General features: G+C 59.2%; 1 protein-coding gene across 1 annotated transcript; it reads right to left on the reverse strand.

Annotated features, from left to right (window-relative positions):
- Window positions 1–536: 536 nt before the first annotated feature.
- ZNF710 (zinc finger protein 710) lies at window positions 537–18,487 on the reverse strand. The gene is given in 7 exon segments (XM_027897172.1): window positions 537–1,338; window positions 1,588–1,762; window positions 2,207–2,398; window positions 2,926–4,354; window positions 18,237–18,258; window positions 18,261–18,335; window positions 18,338–18,487. Coding segments are annotated over 7 exon segments (2,145 nt in total). The 5' UTR covers window positions 18,417–18,487; the 3' UTR covers window positions 537–1,165.
- Window positions 18,488–18,744: the final 257 nt, after the last annotated feature.

An 18,744-nucleotide genomic window follows, 5' to 3' on the forward strand; every position in this document is an offset into this window, starting at 1 on the left:
GCCATCTTCATCCTGCCCCCAGGCTGGATGATGTTGCGGGGGAGAAGTTGGATGGCAAGGGTGGTAGGCACACTGCCTTGTGGGGAGGCTGAGTGGTGCCACCCCCAGAGCCAGCCCAGGACTTCTGGGGACGGGGCAGATGGTGGCCAGCCCCAGGGAGCACAGCCAAGGGCACAAAGTGTGGGGGGGGTCAGCACAGGGGTCCCAAACCCTGTGCTCTGGCTGGATCCCACGTCTTGATGCCTACCAGGACCCTCTCCAGCTCTGGGCACACTTCAGGGCAATGACGTGGGTGCTGCCAACCCCAACCCCACAGTAGGGAGGGTGAGGAGCCCAGATAGCGGTCCTGGACCTAGCACTGCCCCAGATGCTTCTTCCCTAATCCCTGGGCATGGAGGAGGCAAACCCCCCACCTCTGCCCAAGTGAGAACCTTTTCCTGAACCCTAGAGCAGCTGAGGGGCAAGGAGGGGGTGCCAGTTTGTCCTCAGGCCCCCGCAGCCCCCCCTTGCTCCCTGCACAGACCACACAGCTTACACGGGTTTACAAAGCACATTGGTTGAAGGGAACTGAACTCAGAGAAAAGATAAATCCAACCACGCGGCACATCTGAAAAAAATAAATTACTTTCAAAATACCATCATTTGCTGGGGCTGGGCTGGGTTTGCCTCCCCTAGATATGCCGTTGGCTGCAGCTTTGGACCCCGAGCTGTGGGCACCAACTGCGCCCTGAGCTTCTATGAAAATATTCTGTTCTGTTCCCCAGAGCCTGGCATGGGGAGCCCCAGGGCGAGCAGGAGGGCAAACCCAGCTCCTCCCGCAGACAGGGGCTTCTGCCCTCTGGGGAGCCCGGGGGGAGCTCCAGCACACCCAAGGGGGGACCCAGGAGGTAGAATGGTTAGTGATGCTCATCATCTTGCCCCACTGTGGCCCCTTCCCATTCAGTGGTTTTCTGGGTTGTGCCTCCCCTGCCTGCAGCTTCAAGTCACTGGGCACAGGGCACGGGCAGGGGGGCAGCAGCAGAGCCACAGCAGGTCTGGCAAAGGCTTCTGGACATCCCTGTGTTCTCCAACCCCAGCAGGAGCCCCACCTCCAGTTCTAGGGGGTCTGGCTGGATGCCACAGCCCCTCTCACCCTGCCAAGCCCCCACAGCCCCGCCAGCCCCAGCTACAACATGTTGTAGTACGCCATCTCCTTCATGGCCTGCTCGGCCAGTGCATGCTCGTCCGGGGGGTTGCCCACTGCCCCGTAGCTGTAAGAGTTCTCCTCCTCAAAGTCGTCCATCTCCTGCTGCCCGTCCAGCTCGGCGTGGTCAGGCCCGGCCAGCTCCATCATGGCATCTAGGAGTCAGCACAGGGACAGGCGGTGACAGACCTGTGGGGAGGGCTGGGCCAGCAGCTCCCCCCTCCCTGGGTGTGGAGCCCAAAGCTCCCTGGGAGCCCTAGCCCTGCTCAGTCCAGGCCACTTGTGGGGGCAGCCCTCGGGTGAGGAGACATGAACTTGCCACAGTTGCCACAACACAGCCCAGCTCCTGGAGCCACTGGCACTGCGGGGGCAGCCACAGTGCCCAGTCCGCCCTGGGGACCCACCTTGGCTGTCCAGGCTGATGTCCATCACCCCATGCTTGACCTTCATGTGCCGGCTGAGGTTGCCCTTCAGGTTGAACTTGCTGGAGCAGTAGGGACACTTGAAGGGCTTGCTGCCAGCATGCAGGTGCATGTGCCCCAGCAGGTTGTACATGCGGTTGAAGGATTTCCCACAGACCTGCCGGCAGCACGCCCGTGGTCAGCCAGGGCTCCCCAGCACGGGGAGCACCCCCAGAGCTGCCAAAGGCTCTGCAGAGCAGACCTTGCCCCAAAGGTTCCCCGCAGCTCCCACCCAGAGTAATGGGGCTGCTGCCCCTCTGGGGTGGCTCCTGCCACATGCCCTCCTCCCCCTCTGTGTGGGGGGCTTGGGGATGCGGTGCTGGCGCTGGAAGCTCCAGAGCATCCAGCAGTGGTCAGAGAGAGGCAGTGGTTGTCCTTCCATCAGCAGCACTGCTCCCACCACAGCTTGGAGCAGACATTCTATGCCGAAGCAAGCAGGGGAGGCATCACAAATCTGCTTCCAGTGCCCGACGGCTCAGCCTGGCCAGATTCCCAGGGGCACTGCACAAAAGGACCATTCTCCCCCTCCCTAGCTCTGCCAGCCCCCCACTCCCACCGGTACCTTGCACTTGAACGGCTTCACAGGCGAGTGCACGATCATGTGGGTCTTGAGCGTCTGCTTCTGCACAAAGGTCTTGAAGCAGATGTGGCACTGGTAGGGGCGGACGCTGGTGTGGATCAGCATGTGCCGCTTCATGTTGGCCTGGAGCGTGAACTCCCGCCCGCACACCTCGCACTTGAACTCCTTCACACCCTGCCAGGGGTGGGAGAGCTGTGGACAGGGGCTCGACATGACCCCCGGGCATCGGGGGCACACGGGCAGTGCCGGGAATGGAGCAGGGACACCGTGGGTGAGGGATGGGCTCCTTGTGCCGAGAGCACGGCCCAGCCTGAGCCCAGCAGCATGCAGGGGCTGTGGATGGGGGCTGGACAAGCTCTGTCCCATCTCTAGTCTGTGGCTCAGCCCCATGAAAGAATCCCTGGAAAAGGGCAAATTCCCACTTACAGCCCACCCAGAGGGCATGTGGCAACTCCTGGCCAGGGCCCCCCACATCACTCTGCAGTAGCTTGGAAACTCCCTCCCCAGGGATGGGAATACCCAGAAGGAGAGAGGCTGGGTCCCAGGGACCCCAGCAACACCAGCCACAGACACCACTGCCCACTCACCACCCATCTCCTCCCAGGCCTGGCCGGGGTGCAGGACATTGTGACACCCCTCTCCCCCAGCACCCACATCTAGAGCACGGCAAGGGCAGCACCCTGGGGATCCCCAGGCCCTACCTTGTGCGTGAGCGAGTGCTGCTTGAGGTGGTGGATCTGGCTGAACTCCATCCCACACTCTGTGCAGACGAAGGGCCGGACGTTCTGGTGCTTCAGCATGTGGTTCTGCAGCTGGCTGCGGTAGTGGAAGGATTTGCTGCACTCCAGGCACTGGTAGAGCGTGGGGCCCTGGTGCGTAGCCAGGTGCCGCTTCAGCTGGGTGAGCGTGGAGAAGTCCAGCCCGCATTCCACGCACACGTGGCAGCGCCCGCTCTCGTGCTTCACCTCGTGCGCCTTCAGCTCGCTGGGGTAGGCAAAGCCACGGCCGCAGAAGCGGCAGCTGTAGGGCTTGATGTCGGTGTGCAGCAGCATGTGCCGCTTCAGGTGGCTGGTCTGGGTGAAAGCTTTGCTGCACACCCCGCACTTGTGGGGCCGCGTGCCCTGGTGGGTCAGCAGGTGGGTCTGCAGGTGGCTGGGCTGCTTGAACAGCTTGTTGCAGTGCGGGCAGGAGTGCGGCTTGATGCCGTTGTGGCCCAGGATGTGGGTCACGAGGTTGTACTTGGAGGTGTAGGACTTCTCGCACATGCGGCACTGCCAGCGCTTCTGGCGGTCCCCGGCCTCCACCAGGTAGGAGTCGTCGATCTGCACGTTGATGTCCAGCCGGTCCAGCTGCGCCTTCCTGCTGTGCTCGCTGGTGCCACCGGCCACCTCTGCCTCCAGCTCCCCTGGCTCCTGCCAGCCACAGCCCTGCTCGCTCTTCCCCTGCTCGGGGTCCCCTGGTGCGGGGGCCTCCACCTGACCAGGGGATGGGGCGCCCACCTCGAACGTGCCTGTGGTCGGCAGGGCCCCCGCGGGGCCGCCCTCTGGGTCACCCCCCCCGCCGCGGCGGCGCTCGGTGCCCTCCAGCTCCCGGTGCCGGCGCAGGTGCCGCAGGCGCCGGGGCTTCCTGCTGAAGGTGCCCAGGTCGATCATCTTCATGGCACCGCTCTGCACTGCTGGTTCCTGGCCGGGCTCCGGGGGCTGGGGCAGGTGGCCACGTTGCCCGTCGCCCTCCTCGTCCCCAGGGACGGATGTGTCGTACGACGCTTCTGCCTCCACCTCTGCCCTCTCGCTCTTGACCTTGGGCACCAGCCTCACAGGCGGCCGCTTCCTCCTCCGGGCGTGCTTCTCCAAGGAGAACTCTGCTTCCAGGGTGTCCTCATCCTGCCCCTCCCCGGGCGCCTGCTCCTCGCCCTCGTGCTCCCCAGGCTCTGCTGTGGCGTTGTCCGGCAGCTCCCCCGCCAGCCCCGGGAAGAAGCCGGCAGGGGTGATGGTGGCCCCGAGCAGTTCATTATCGGACACCAGGCCCAGGACTGCAGCCTGTGCCAGGGACAGCACCACCACCGCATCCGTCTGTGTCCCGCACTCGCTGAACCGATCCATCTCTCGCCACTGGCCTACACCGTCATGGCTGGGGAGGGAGAGACACGGCCGTGAGCCCCAGCACCCCACGCCACAGACATCGTGCCGTGAGGGGCTCGTTGCAGCCATCACTGCTTTCCTTAGCACCATCCCCAGCGAACCCCAGACCCAAGTGGGTGATGCCAGTGCAGGTCCCCAGCACCACATGCCCTCTCTGGCTGGGCTATCAGTCACCAAGGCTGGGCTCTGGCTCCTTGCACGCCCTCGAGCTCCTGGCAGTGACTCCCAGGGGCAGGTGCCCACACCATTTGGGGACCAGTCACAGCCGAGTGTTGGTCTGTGCTCTGGCAGAAGTGAGCAGGAGCAGCAGCAGCACAGTAAGCACGAGGGATGGAGCCCAGACCCACTGGGACCACCAGGACGTGGTCAGCCTGCCCAGCAGCAGGCAAGAGACTCGCTGGGCTCAGCACTGGTGCCTGGCACACTCACCCAGGGGGTCTCCGCACCACCACAGCATGGGGGGCAGCACAGGGCCCACAGGGTCCCCTGACCCCCCTCAGCAGCCAGCAAGGACAGGCAGGGATGTGCCTGGAGAGCCGCCGCTTCCTCCCACTGAGGAGCGTTCTCCTAACTACAATTATTTCTGCAGCTACAACAAAGAGAAATCCTGCGGGGGAGGTAAAACAGGGATAAAACTCTGAGCCAGATCCTGTCGCAGTCCCAGGAGGACCTGCCCGGTGTGAGGGAATTCTGAGATGAACAGCAGCTCTGGAGTGGGGAAAGCCTGCTGTGCCCGGATATATCATCCCACGGCCAGGTCGGCTGTGGAGCGTGGCCAGGGACATCGGCCTCTCCCGCCAATCCTTTCATGGCCCTGTGTGCCCACCTGAACACCACCCACAGCGCACAGGATGGGATGGAGAAGGGGATGGGATGATGATGGGAAGGGGAAAAACCAGTGAGAGAACAGGAAAGAGACAGAGAAAGGGAGTAACACCAACGGCAGGGGTCTGCTGCCCATGGACAGCCAGGGTATGGGGTCCCTTCTCAGTCCCCTCTTGTCTCTGGGCCACCATGGCACTGGCACTGGGCACAGTGCCCGTGAGTCTTGGCCCAGGGTCAGACACACCCCGTGAGAGGACCAGGACCCTGCCCAGGCTTGAACTGCCAGGGGGATACTGGGGGGAGGTGGGAGGAAGGTCTCAGCCAAGCACCCCTGTCTCAGCCCAGGCACCCTGGAGAGGCAGGGGCAGGGGGCAGGAATGGAGGAGAGGGGTGGCTTTGGGCTGCAGGGAGGAGATGGAGAGGAAGAGGATGGAGGGGAGGATGAGTGCCGAGGCAGCGAAACAAAGCAAGGAGCAGGGGAGGGCGGTGGCAGGAAGAAGAGGAGGGGTGGGAGGAATAAGAGGGAGCAGCCGGGGAGAGGCAGCACGCACAATACAGCCCCGGGGCCCCACCCCACCAGACGGGACCCCCTTTCCCGTGGGGCTCCATGGGGGGCCCTGCACTGCCCACTGCAGACAGGGGAGAAGGGACACGGGAGAGGGGACCCAACTGCTCTCCCCATGTCCCTGGCACAGTGGAGGGACACTGGGCTCCCAGCACAGCGCCGGGTCTTTGTTCCCAAAAACGAGCACCACGAGATGAGGGAGCTGCGAGACTGACACTCATCTGTCCCACAGATCAGCACCTGGGGGTCCTACCACCCCAAGCCAGGGGCTTTTAGGGGAAAGTAAATGTGGATTCCTATGCCAGTCACTGGGGAAAGGGGATGAGCTCTGCTCCTCAGCGGGAAAACTAGAGCCCTGTGCTGCACAAACCTCGTGCACTTGTCTCCATTGGACACACGAGCCCTGGGACACGGGGTAGAAGCTGTGCTGTCTGAGGCCGCAGTGCTCCAGAGCTGCAGCTGCACAAACACCACAAGGGGAAGGGGGAACAGGGCAGAGGCAGCTGTTTCACTTCCCGCTCTCACTTCCCTGTTCATGCCACGGGACTTGCCGAGCCAGGCTGGAAACACCGTTTCCCAATACGCTGGCGAGTGAGGTGGGGTCACACACTGCAGCTCCCCCAGGAAACCCTCAGCACTCCGGAGTGCAGAGCACTGGCGGCACCTCTGTGCTCCAAGGGAGCTATTCCAGCCTTGCTCGAGCTGCCAAAACAGAAGTGCTGGGTGTTGTGACAGAGCACAGTCTGGCCGTGGCTGGTCCCACTGGGAGCAGCTGGTCCAGGGGAGCAGGACGATGCCTGGGGCTGGAGCACGCAGAGCTCCTGGACACGGCACAGACTCCTGTCCCAGTGCTGACCCCAGCAGTGACGTGAGACCCTCTGCAGGACCCCTCTGCAGACCCCCTGCTGCTGGTGCCGGGGGGGTCCTGAGGGGTTCCCAGGGGGCAGATGCAGCAGCGCAAGCCCCAAGTGAAGCTCCCAGGGCACTGGGGTTGAGCCCCAGCCAAACGGGGGCTCAGGGTGAGGAGGGTCTCTCTGGGGGAGGGGGTGCTAAAAATTTTCAACACTTTTTACCAGAAAATAGCTGATCTGATATTTGTGAGAAAACCTTTGATTTTATTTTCCTTCTTTTCTCAAAAGCAGCTTTCATTTAAATTTAATAAAGGGGAAAGCAGGCTTTCATCTTGCCTGCAGATTTCACGTAAAGCTGCTCAACCCCCCACAATTCCAAACAGAATAATGTTGTTTTCCTGAAAATCACAACAACTAAAATTATTCCTAAACCTGACGCAGCGTGTCTGTCCTGCACCAGTCCGAGGATTTGGGGTTCACCTCGGCTTCACTGCCCAGCCCTGGCTCTGTGCTGGTGGCATGCCCAGAGCAGCTCTGGCTGCCATGGCGGACGTGAAACCAGCACTGCTCGCCCCAGAACTGACCCCCAGCGCAGAGGAACTGCTGTAAAAATGAGTCAAAGCTCATTGAAACGGGCAGGAGCTGCTCAGGGCCAGGCACTGCTGCCACTGAAACCAAACACATGCTTAAATTCAGTTGGTGTGTCCAGACAGATACTGCTAAGCGACATTTTAAAAGGAAAAGTTTTGTTTTAAGGAAAGCTTCTCCAGAAAAAAGAAACCTCTACTGACTGTCAGCAGATCAGAGAGCAGCCACTCCCTTCAGCCTCTGAGTGATGGATGTGACACCTCGTGTGTCACTGAAGTGGTTCTGGGTGGAGGAAGTGTCATCTTTAGGGGCTTTGGCTTCACAAAACAAAGGACATAACCTGGGATTTGCAGCAGGATGTTGATAATATTTTTAGTAAGACCAGGTGGAAAACCAAGTCAGGCAAAGTGAGGACCTGGGGTCCGTGGGACAGACAAAAGCTTGGGGAGGAGTGGCCTCATGTTGTCAGAGCATGTCAAACCCTCCACAGCCGCTCCACGGGGGCTTCCTCTGAACACATTCCATGGAACTGGAGGATTCTCACTCAGACCACTGTGTCCATCAGTCAGAAGCAAATATTTACCCCTTTGAAGCCACCTGGTTATTGGCAAACTCTGACTGAGAGGGAAAAGGGAATGGTTTTCAGATAACCAGAGGTTACCAGTGCTACAGAACAAAGGTGTGTGGAGCACGGAGCTGCCTGGTTCCCCCATGGCCAGCCAGGGATGTGAGATCCACCCATGGGAACTGGGGTGAGAGGGTCAGGCTGGGGGCAGCAGCAGGTGCTGTGGCTGCTCACTGTAGAGGGATAGAGCTGCCATCCCAAATGCTCTTCCCAGCACAAAGACTCCCATGCCGAGCTGGGACATCCCTCTCCTGCTTCCCATTTTGCTGGGAATCCATTTTTTCCTCCTTCTGCGATTGAGACTCCATCTCTCTGCTCCTCCATCCTGTCAGCCTCCATCTCTCTTTTCCTCCAGCCTTTGCTCCCCAGCCTCCAACCCTCCATCCCTCACTCCTCCATCCCTCTGTTCCTCTATTCCTCTGCCCTTTCATCCCTCCACCCCTCCATCCTGCAAACCTCCATCGCTCTGCTCCTCAATCCCTTGCTCCCCACCCCCAGCATCCTCTGCTCCTCCATCCCTCCATCGCTCCCTCATTCTTCCTGTTTCCCTGGCAACACCCATCTCGCGCCGAGATCTGTCCCCTCTCTCCCTCTTATCTTTCTCCTCTCTCTTTCATCTCTCTCCTAATCTCCCTCTCCATTTCGAACCTCTGTCCTTTGCTTCCTTTCTCTCTCTCTCCCTTTTCATCTCCTCTGATGCCTTCTCTATCTCGGGGTTACAATTATTTGAATCTCACTTTAAATAAATGATCTATTTAATTAACCACTGGGCCCCAGCCCCACTCCTGTCCAGCACGGGACCCCCGCCTGCACCCCAAAGTGTCCCTTGGCTGAGGACAACAGAGTGACTGTGCCCTGTCACCCCTCCTCCAGCTCCTGTCCGACAGCAGGGAGCAGAATTCAGGACCAGGCACCCTGACCCTGCCAGCTGCCTGCACCCCTCCACCACATCCTGCCCTGGAGGGCAGGTGAGGGGTCCCTGCTTTGCGGGGTCATTGCACCCCCTCCAGAATCACAGTTGTAAGATGGAGGAGCACCCCAGGAATGCCCTGCACCGCCTCCACTGCGGGACACAGTTGCTGAGCCCCAACCTCCAGCCCCCTCTTGTTAAAATCAGGCTTTTCCCAAAAAAGTTGGACCAGGTGGTCCTTGAGGTCCCTCCAAACCTGGGATTCCATGACTCTGTGATCCTAACACAGCCAGCACAGAAGCTGGCAGCTCCTGTGCCACAGATCAGCCTCAATGCCTATGTTACTTAGAAACAACCAGAGGAGACTGAAATTCATGGGGAAAAGCTGTTTCCTGAAAACCAGAGTCCTGCCTGCATCTGTTCGGCCCCGGGGGTGATGGAAAGATGGGTGAAGGACAGGCTGCTCCAGGCTCTGAGGCTGGTGGGAAGGAGCGAGGAGCCTGGCTCTGGCTCAGGGTCACTTCCAGGGGACCCTTGTGTTGTGGCACAGCCAGGAGCTCAGCAGAGCAGGTCCACAGCCACCGGTGCTGTCTCTGCTCCAGGGAGGTCTCCTTGGGGAATGGCTGCTCGGGATGGGCCGAGCCAGAGCAAACACTGGACACAGGGAATGGAAAACCTGCATTCCGTGAGCAGCCAAAAGCGCATCAAAACTGCACCAAAGCTGCACCAAAACCACACCAAAGCCACCGAGGGTTCATGCCTGGAGCAGCACCTAGGCTGGGAGCATTTTGGGAGAAGGATTCTCCTCACCCTCACTGCTGCCTTCCTGAGGACCTCCTGCTGCTGTGCCACGTGGCACAACATCTCTTTTCTATCAGACCAAATCCATCCTGCTTCAGCCCTGATTTTCCAGCCCTTTTGCCCTCCCAGCCTTTCCCAGAACACGGTGCTGGGCTTCCAGGACAACTGTGACAGCAAGTTGAGCTGCTGGTACTGCAGCACCTGGAGCAGTGACGTGGGGACCAGCCTCATGCTGCTGCGGGAGGGGCTTCCTTAGACCCACTGGAACCACCATGGCTTTATGGACAGGGATGAGACCCTTGCTGCCATTCCTCAGTGAAGAGGACCAAGCCTCAGCCCCTTCTGTCCCTCAGCCCTGAGTGCAGTGACTGTCCAAGGGCAATGTCCCCCCTGGGCACTGTTCCATCCCGGCACATCCCACCTTTCCTCCACGAGCCCCTCGTTCCTCTTTGGAACAAACATGGCCTCTCCATCCCCATCCACGTGCTGTGCAGGCACGTGCTGAGAGCTCCAGGATCTGCCTTTGGAGCTTACGGTCACGTCATCCCTAAAAATGCTGCCACTCAGGAGCCCCAGCAGCAGGAAGAGCCTTTAAATCAGGTAACTGGTGTGGGGTGAGCCGAGAGAGAGGGGCTGCTCTTGTTCCTCTGCAGCATCAGCACCCATCCCAGCCAAGGCAGCACCAGCCCCAGACCCCCTGGTGCTTCGGGGGCGCGGGGCTGTGTCAGCAGTTCGGGACCAGCGGTGTGTGTGGCACGGTGAGGAGCAGGGAGGACTCCCAGCCCTGCTGCCGTCCCAGCCTGGCTTCAAAGGCTTCGCACAGAACCCTCGCTCTGCCTTGGAAAACAATTTTTGCTTTTAAGTGAAATAAACAGGGAAAGAAAAGACTTTCAAGTTCCTCTTTGCTGCAACGGCTTCTCCCCGGCACAGTCCCTTTCCTCTCCGAAAATAGCCAAGCTATTCAAAAGAGATGCAAGAAGAAAAAAGGAACTGAATAGAGGAAAAGGGAAAGAAAAAATGGAGCCCCAAGGGGGTGGAGAAAAACAGAATGAAAAGACAGCAAAAGTAAAGAAAAGGGATGAAAAATAAAGGAGGGGGAAGAGAGAGACAGACAGAGGAGCTTTGAAAAGAAAGAATGCTGCCAGCCTGAATACAGGGAGCAGGAAAAAAGGGCCCTGAAAAGAAAGAGCCGGCTGGAATGACCTCTCATTCAGGGCTGTGCCAATCACCGCCGCGATGGAAATCCTTTCTTCTTCCCTGCATTCTCTCTCTTTCCAGCGGGGGCAGAGGGAAGAGGAAGAAAAGGGAGTTAATTCTCAGCATAGCAGAAAATAAATCTGCTCTTTGCGAAGTCCCTGAAAGGCGCTGAGGCTCTGACAAACCTGCTCCCAGCACTCACACACGCAGATGGCGACAGAAAGGAAACGGGACTGAGCGGCGCTGGGCAGGACTGTCTTCACCACCTCACCATCCCGCTGCAAAACCAGGCAGCAAACACCCAGAGCAAACAAATCTGCAGGAAAAAGTGTGGCTTCATGTCAACCCCAAGCCTTGCAGAGAAAGATGAGGGATGGTTGTGGCAGATGCAAAACTAAGGGCCTGATCCTGGTCTGAGCCCTGCAGGGAGCAGGGAGAGAACAGTGGGTGCAGCCCCCTCGCCCTGCAAGCCCCAAAGCCCCCAGTGCCCACCCCTGCCCAAAGAGGGTCAAAAGGGCTTTTACTGGGGTCTGCAAGCCCCAGCACCACCCCAGCTGTGGGTGGGAGCCACAGGGGCAAGGAGTGATGTCCTGAGCCCATGGGGGATTGCTCCTGCTTGGCACTGCTCACACTCAGCACCCCTTGGAGCCAGGGTTAATCACAAACCACCAGGACCTCGGGGCAGCGCCATAAACACGGCCAGAGGTCCAAGGAGACAATACTCAGGAGCTCGGGCACCCTGGTGTGTGTGACCCAGATGGCTGCAAAAGGGGAAAACCAGCACGACAGAGTACGAATGGGAGATGTGTGTCACCTTGAAGGGAGCAGGGGCTGCCCCGTGGGATGTGAAACAGCTGCTCATGTGTGAGGACTGAGGGAAGATCCCTACAGAGGGAAGGGTCTCGCTTAAGGGTTTTATTTTCAAGAGCATTGCTGCCCTTATCCCTGGGAACAATTTTAGTCCAGTTTTGATATTGCCATGTGTGGAGCCTGTCCTTGCTGCAGGACAGCAGCTCCTAAGCCTGACTGTCCCTGTCTCCCTGGGCTCAACCTTGCACTGGGCTGAGAGGATGGAGTAACAGGGACACAGGGCTGGCCTAGATCCAGTCATGGCACCAGGGATGTTCAGCTAGAGTTAAAGGCTGAGAGGAAGATGATTCTGCAGACAGGTTCAATCTTCCCATGGGCAGAGCACCGGGACATGCCCCCTGTGCCCCCGTACCCATGCAGACATGACCCTCACACTGCGACCACTGGCCCCGAGGCCAACAGGGCAGGAATCAGAGACCAGCACGGGCATGCCCAGCTCCCCACTGCTCTCCTACAGCTTATCCTGGGCAGGGGCAAGGGAGTCCCAGAGCCCTGCAGGGCTGGGGGCTGCCTGCTCCCCTCAGGGATGCTGTGCCCAACCGTGGCTGGGCATTGCTGAGCTCTGCCACCGGCACTGCATCCGCTGTCTCCACTGCCAGGCCAGGTAATAACTTAATCATAGCCAAGGGGTTCTAATTTGAGTGTGATAATTAATACTCAACTGGATAATCTTCCACGTGTAAATCTGCCAGTCCTGCAGCTGCTCCCAGCAGAGTCGGCTCCAGCAGCCGAGTGGGGGCTTCGCTGGGGACAGGCAAGGGGACACTCGTGCTGTGTCTGCTCTCTCAACTTCAGATTTCGAGGCTCTTTCACCTCCCAGAATGCCCTTGAGCACAGCACCAGTGACTGCAGTTTGCCTCGGCAAAGGGACAGGTGCCGGTGAGCCCGTGCAAGGCAAAGCACAGCATGGGAGACACTGACCTCCAGTTCCATGGCTTGGGAATCACCTACGGCACACAGACCTGCTGCAGAACCCATCCCACACAGCCCAGTCCCAAACACAGAGAGTGCCATTTCCTACAGCCCAGAGCTGAAGGGAGGAGTGGGAATCAGAGCTTTCCACTGGGGGCAGGACGAGGTACAGGCAGGAACTGGCGAGCACGAGACCTCCTTTCACCTGTACCAGGCACTGGACCAGACCCCTCAGAATGTCCTACTCCCAGTCTTCTGATAGCAAGGCTCTTGGAGATGTCACACCATTTCAGGAACTAACCAGCTGCACAGCTGCCAATGCCACTTCTACTTTCAGATCCCCAAGGTGGGAAACATTTCAGATCCTTTTCTGCACAGCTGAGCAGGTCAGGGACAAGAGTCTGGGAGGCTGGGTCGGAGGGAATGGATCAGGAGGCATCAAACAAAGGTTCTCACTGGGGGCAGTTTATGAATTCCCAGCTCAGGACTGACCCAAGGGAGTGACTGTGGTGAGCCAGATGTGACAGACACTATTCCTGTATGGCCCAAAGACAGCCCCCACAGCCCCAGCCCGCCTGCATGGCCAGTGTCTTTGAGATCCATGGCAGCTTCTCCCAGGGGGAAGGCAGAGCTGGGGGTGCTGCACTGGCTGCACACTGCTGCTGGGTCACAGGGCCAGGGTAAAACAGGGTTCCTGCTTACAGCACATGTGTTCCTGTGTGTCATCAAGCTGTGGGAGCTCCCACAGCGCTCCCAGCTCCGGGCAGAGGGATTTTACACAGAAACACACACACTTGTCTTTTGAAATGGAGTTCAGAGGACAGGGTCTGGCACGGCTGTCCGGAGTGTGTTACACCAGCTGGACTGCTGGCAAGGACACAGCCCAGCACGGCAGGAGTTGTGCCCAGAGAGCGATGCCCAGGGCCCTGCAGCTCAGTGCTGTCCCACTCCTGAAAACGGAGCTGCTGTTGGGTGAATCTGGGCAAGGGGCTGCCAGGGGCACTGGGGGATGGATCACCTGCCCAGATAGGGCTCATCAGACAACACAGGGAGATGTAGTGGGCAAATCCCAGCTGTGAGCAGGAGGTGGGGATATTTACACTATTTATTCATCCTAATTAATATTTCCCAAGGTCTCAGAAAGGCTGGGCTGTCTCTGCCTTGGCTTCAGCAGCCCTGGCTAGCCCTGAGGTCTGTGCCACCTCCCGTCCCCATTTCCATCCCAGTCTGCACAATCCCTGTACTTTGTGCCCTTTCTCATCTCAGCCAGAAAGTCCTACAAACACACACAATATTCAGCTGTTGAAATAATTTCTTTCCACGTGTCCCTTGTTAATAATCACAAAACCAAGCCACTGGAGCCCCCATAAATCAGGGCTTGATCTCAACAGGTGATGGTCCAGTCAGGCCCTGCTGGAGTGTGTGGAGCAGCCAAGGATGGGAGTGGATGAGGGAGATTCAGCACAGAGGCTCAGCACTCTGATGGAGGAGACTTGTCCAGCTCTGCCTACAGTTCTGCCTCTGAGAAAGTGTTTTTTTTCTCCAGAGGGCACCCCAGCCCTGCATCAGAGCTCCTCCAAATGGCACCATTAGCCCCCAGTGAGCTGGTGCCCCCCCAGACATGGGGACACGTGAGGCAGGGCTGGAATCATGGAATCACTCAGGTCGGAAAAGTCCTCTAAGATCACTGAGTCCAACTGCTCCCCAGAACTGCCAAGGTCACTGCTAACCCACATCCCCAGAGTGCCACATCCACACAGCTTTTGAACACTCGCAGGGCTGGTGACTGAGCACAGAATGGTCACGGCGATGACAAACTGATGGCTCTGGAGAAAAGTCAAGGGCAGAGCCAGGAGGGCAGGTCGATCTGTGCCTGGGAATGGCAACTGTCAGCCAGCTCAATAAATGAACAAAGATTGGACTGGCACAGAGCAGGAAGGTGTTTGAGTTGGGAGTTTACAGTGCCCCCGTTGTGGATGGCAGAGGGGTCAGGACTTGAGAGTGGAAAATCCTCTGTGATGAGGGAAAACCTCACAATCCTTGTAGATTGGTTGGGAAGGGGAGCAGCTCCTGGGAAAATTCATCCTTACTGCAACAACAACTCTTCCTAACAGCAGCCACCAGCTGGGTCAGTCCTGGGCATCCCTGATCAGTCCAGCTGGTCCAGGATGTCCCTGATCTGCCCAGCCATGTGCCGTATCTCCCAGGAAGGTCAGGAGGAGCAGGGCCAAGCTACCCTGGGGATTCTGTGATTTCAAAGGTCCTCTCCAACCAAAATGATTCCATGGTTCCAAGAGGAGAGAGAAGTTCTCCCCTGAGAGCAGCCCATCATGGGTTGGACAAAGGGCTCGTCAAGGGAAACCTCACAACCCTTGTCCAGTTTGCTCCTGGATTCCCAGTCCTGAGCCCACAGGCACTGAAATGCCCCTGACCCCCAGTTTAACCCCCCACAGCCAGGGGCTGCTGTGCAGGGTTGTGGGGAGGGCCCCAAGGTGGTGGGTGTGAGCCCAGACTGGGAACACCAGCCAGGGAACATGTCAGAGTTAAAAACATGAAAGCAAAGGCAGGGGAGGGACAGAGCTGGTTAAACCAGGATGACATGGGGAGGGACGGGATGTCAGAAGAGAGGCAGAGAGGGGAGAGTGGCCTAACACCACAGAGAACGGGCACGAGACAATGCTGCTGCCGAGAAACAGGAAAGATAAATTTAGAGGCAGCAGTGAATGCTCTTCCTCTGGCGGCTCTGCCTGTCCTTCCTCCCCCTCCTCTCCCTCACTGGGCCGCCCACCAGCACAGGCAGGACACGGCTCCAGCCTGGTATGGCTCTGCTGGCCAGGGAGGCACCACAGCCCTGCCATGGATAGCAAAGGCTCCGGGCAAAGCAAAAGCAGCCCCTTCCCATCCCCTCCCAGCGCAGTTCGTGGCTCCCACCTGCAATGCCCAGAAAATTCCCGTTCCCGGCCGCGGCTCCCACCTGCCCAGCACAGCGTGTCGGGGTGCACCGTGCACAGGCACAACACCGGTCCCTATGGACGAGACGTGGAAGTAAAACAATGAGCATGTCTGTGTGCTGCTTCCTCCTCCCAGCCTGCTCTTCCCGAACGGACACGGCGAGAAACCGCCCAGAATGGCCTGGCTGGGCTCGCTCTCTGCCAAACCCAGGGCTGTGTCGGTGTCTGGAGAACAGACAGCTCCAGGGAGACCAGAGAGACCCTTCCAGGTCAAAACTATGTTTCTCTCCCTTAATTTAAAGTTTTGGAAAGAAAGTTCATAACTGCTTGTTCTCTCAGTGAGGAGAGCCCTGTTCCTCTGTCGAAGCTGGGTGAGAGGAGTGGCAGCCTCCCCGGTGTCGAAATACAGATCCCCCAAATAGAGAAATACAGATCCTCCTCCATGGCTCACCCCAGCAGGAGCACTTCCTTCCAGACTGACACCTCACATTTCCCTTGCTTTGGACAGAACCTGGGATTTAGGGAAAGCTGTGTTAGGCAGGGGCTGTGCCGGATCCTCTCCTGCCCCACCCCACTGCAACCCACAGCTGCTTGCCAGGATGAGGGAGTGAGAGATGGAAGGTGTTCACAGTGATGGGAAGGAAAATGTGGGACAGAGGGACAAAGGGAAAACATTTGTCACCGATCACAGTCCCTGTCCCCAAGGTCAAGCCCTGCAAGAAGAGCTCGGCAGGGACTGTGACTCATCCGGAGGGTTCTGGCCATGGGCAGCACAAAGGATGGGACTGTGGCACTACCAGCACATCCCATCCCAGCCATTCCACAGTGTTCTTCCAGTCCTCCCAGCACACCCCATCCCAGCCATCCTCAGTGTCCTTCCTGCCCCACCATGGCACCTCCAGCAGGTGTTTGGGTCATTCCAGATGCTGCCACCTGTGCCCAGGCAGGTGAGCTCTGCGGGTAAGGGACGTGATGGAGCTTGGGAAGAGGCAGCAGTGGCAACAAATTCGGCAGGAAGCCCCCAGCCTGTCGGGGCAGCACTGGGCTCCCCATCATCCCCTCACTGGCCCTGGCCAGGCAGACTCCAGGGATGTGCCCAGAGACGGGCTCGAGCAGAGGCTGAGCTGAACCTGACTCCTCCACAAGGAATAACTAAAATAAAGGAGTGCAGGCAGCCCCTCTCCCACGGGATGTGACGCTGACACGTTCCTGGTAGTACAAACAAACCACTTTGCCGATTCCTCAGCGTTCTCAGATATGGAGCAGAGCAGGACAGGGCTAGTGCTTGCCCCTTTCCACACTATGATTCCCAAACTAGTTGATAAATTAAAACAGCCTAATAAAACCATCTGAAATAAATACTTTCTCAGGCATCAAACCAAACCCAAAACGTCAGCATGATGAGCCGTGACCTAGCACAGCAGGAGATGTTCCACTCCTGCTGCCGCAGAGCCCCCAGTCCAACCCTCCCAGTCATTCCCCAGGTTTGGGTGGGAATGTGTCCGGGGGTGTAGCAGAGCTTCAGCTCCAGTTTCTCATCTTGGATAGATACAGTGTGACCAGTAAAGAGGGCACTGATGGAAGGAAGGTTGCTTGCAAAGAGGAGCCGAGGGGGATGTGACTGGCTGCAGAGCTGCTCCTGCAGTGAGGACACTGTCACCTGCGGTGGGAACAGGGGATGGTCAGAGCGGCCAGTGTTGCCCCAGCTGCTGTTCTGCACAGCTGGCCAGGGGTTGGGCATCCCCTGGGGCTCCAGAGGGAATGCTGAGGCCAGTACCCCCATGACTCTTCGGGGTCCCCAGGGAGAACTGTGCTTGGGCTCTCCCTCCAAACCAAGATATGTTTGTTCAATCCTGTGGCTGGCCCTGATCACCCACATGATCCAGCTGCACCATGTGGGAGCCGCCTGGAGCCACGGCTTGGCAGGGCCTTGGCATTCAAACCTGGGATACAGAAGCCACCAAGGTGAGGCTGGGAACATGGTGTGGAGTCTGGAGGCGTGGTGCCCGGTGCAGGATCATGGTGTGGGGTGTGGGAGCACAGTGTGGGGTGTGTGAGCCTGCTCTGGGGTGCAGCAGTGCAGCGTGGGATGTTTCAGGCTGAGGGAGCCGCTAGCTTTGGACCTGGGGGGAGGCTTCAGGCTCTGGACTGGGGAGGCTCTGTAGCTGGAGGAGGGGGTTCAGGTTCCGGATCCCGATGCAGGCCAGGTTGTGGACTGCCCCCATCCCTTCCCATCACCCCCCCTCCTCTGCCCACATGGCGGGTCACAAGGAAACCCCTAACGCTTGATTGATTAATTAATTATAACTAATTTATCTGCCGCACCCAGTTGATGACTAGAGCTCCGGAGAGCTTACAGGCAGCTCCCAACAGTCCCTCACCAGGGCACAGCGCACAAAGCCCCCCAGCCCTCATGCAGCTCCCACGAAGCATCGGGGGGTCCCACACTGGGAAATGCTGGGCACTCTGGGGCGGGAGGCGAAACGGGACCTGCCTGCTATGGGACTGGCCCGTGGAGTCAAACCCCTCCTCCCCACTGCACTTCGCGCCCCTCCAGGGGCACTTTGCCGCTGTGAACACGAGTGGTCCTACCCGGGTCCCCCACCGCTGGTTGGTCCCAAACACCGTGAAACTGTCCCCAAACTTTGGGCGCGGCCCGCGGGGACCGGCCGGCTGCCGCCCTGACCTCCCAAACCCCAGGGTGCTGCCCGACCGCGACCTCCTGAGCATCTCTCCCACGCGCGATTCCGCCGCGGGGTCCCCCCGCACTGCTTACCCCCTCCCGCAACAGGTCAGGACCCCCTCCGCGCCCTCCCCGCAACTTTCCCGGAGGAGAAAGTTTGCGAGCGGCCACGGGGAAAGTTCTCGGGGGGCTTTCATGTGGAGGGGCGGCCCCACGCGCGGAGAGAGGAACCCCCTCGTCCTCCCCGCTCCTCCCGGTACCTCCCGCCGCCATCGCTCCCGTCTCGGTCGCGCAGGGGAGGAAGGCGGCCACATCCCGGTGTCCCCGCTGTTGTCCCCCCCCGCTGTTGTCCCCCCTCGTTGGGAGAGTTTAAGGGGCACGGGGTGGTCCGGTGAAGACTCACCGGCGGCTCCGCGGGGCGGCGGCGGCGGCTCCGGGCCCGGCACTGGGTGCGCAGGAAGGAAGAAGGAGGGAATGAGGCAGGGCTGACGTGAAGGGATGCAAAGCAGCTCCTCCTAACTCGCCCGCCCTTCATCTTCCTCCCCCTCCCCAACTTGCCCGACCACCGCAAACGCCCCCCCGTGCAGCAGCATCCTCCACC

This window comes from Empidonax traillii, unplaced genomic scaffold (assembly GCF_003031625.1).
Source record: "Empidonax traillii isolate 1590-97213 ecotype Southwest subspecies unplaced genomic scaffold, ASM303162v1 scaffold532:size433792, whole genome shotgun sequence".
NCBI classification, from domain to species: Eukaryota; Metazoa; Chordata; class Aves; order Passeriformes; family Tyrannidae; genus Empidonax; species Empidonax traillii.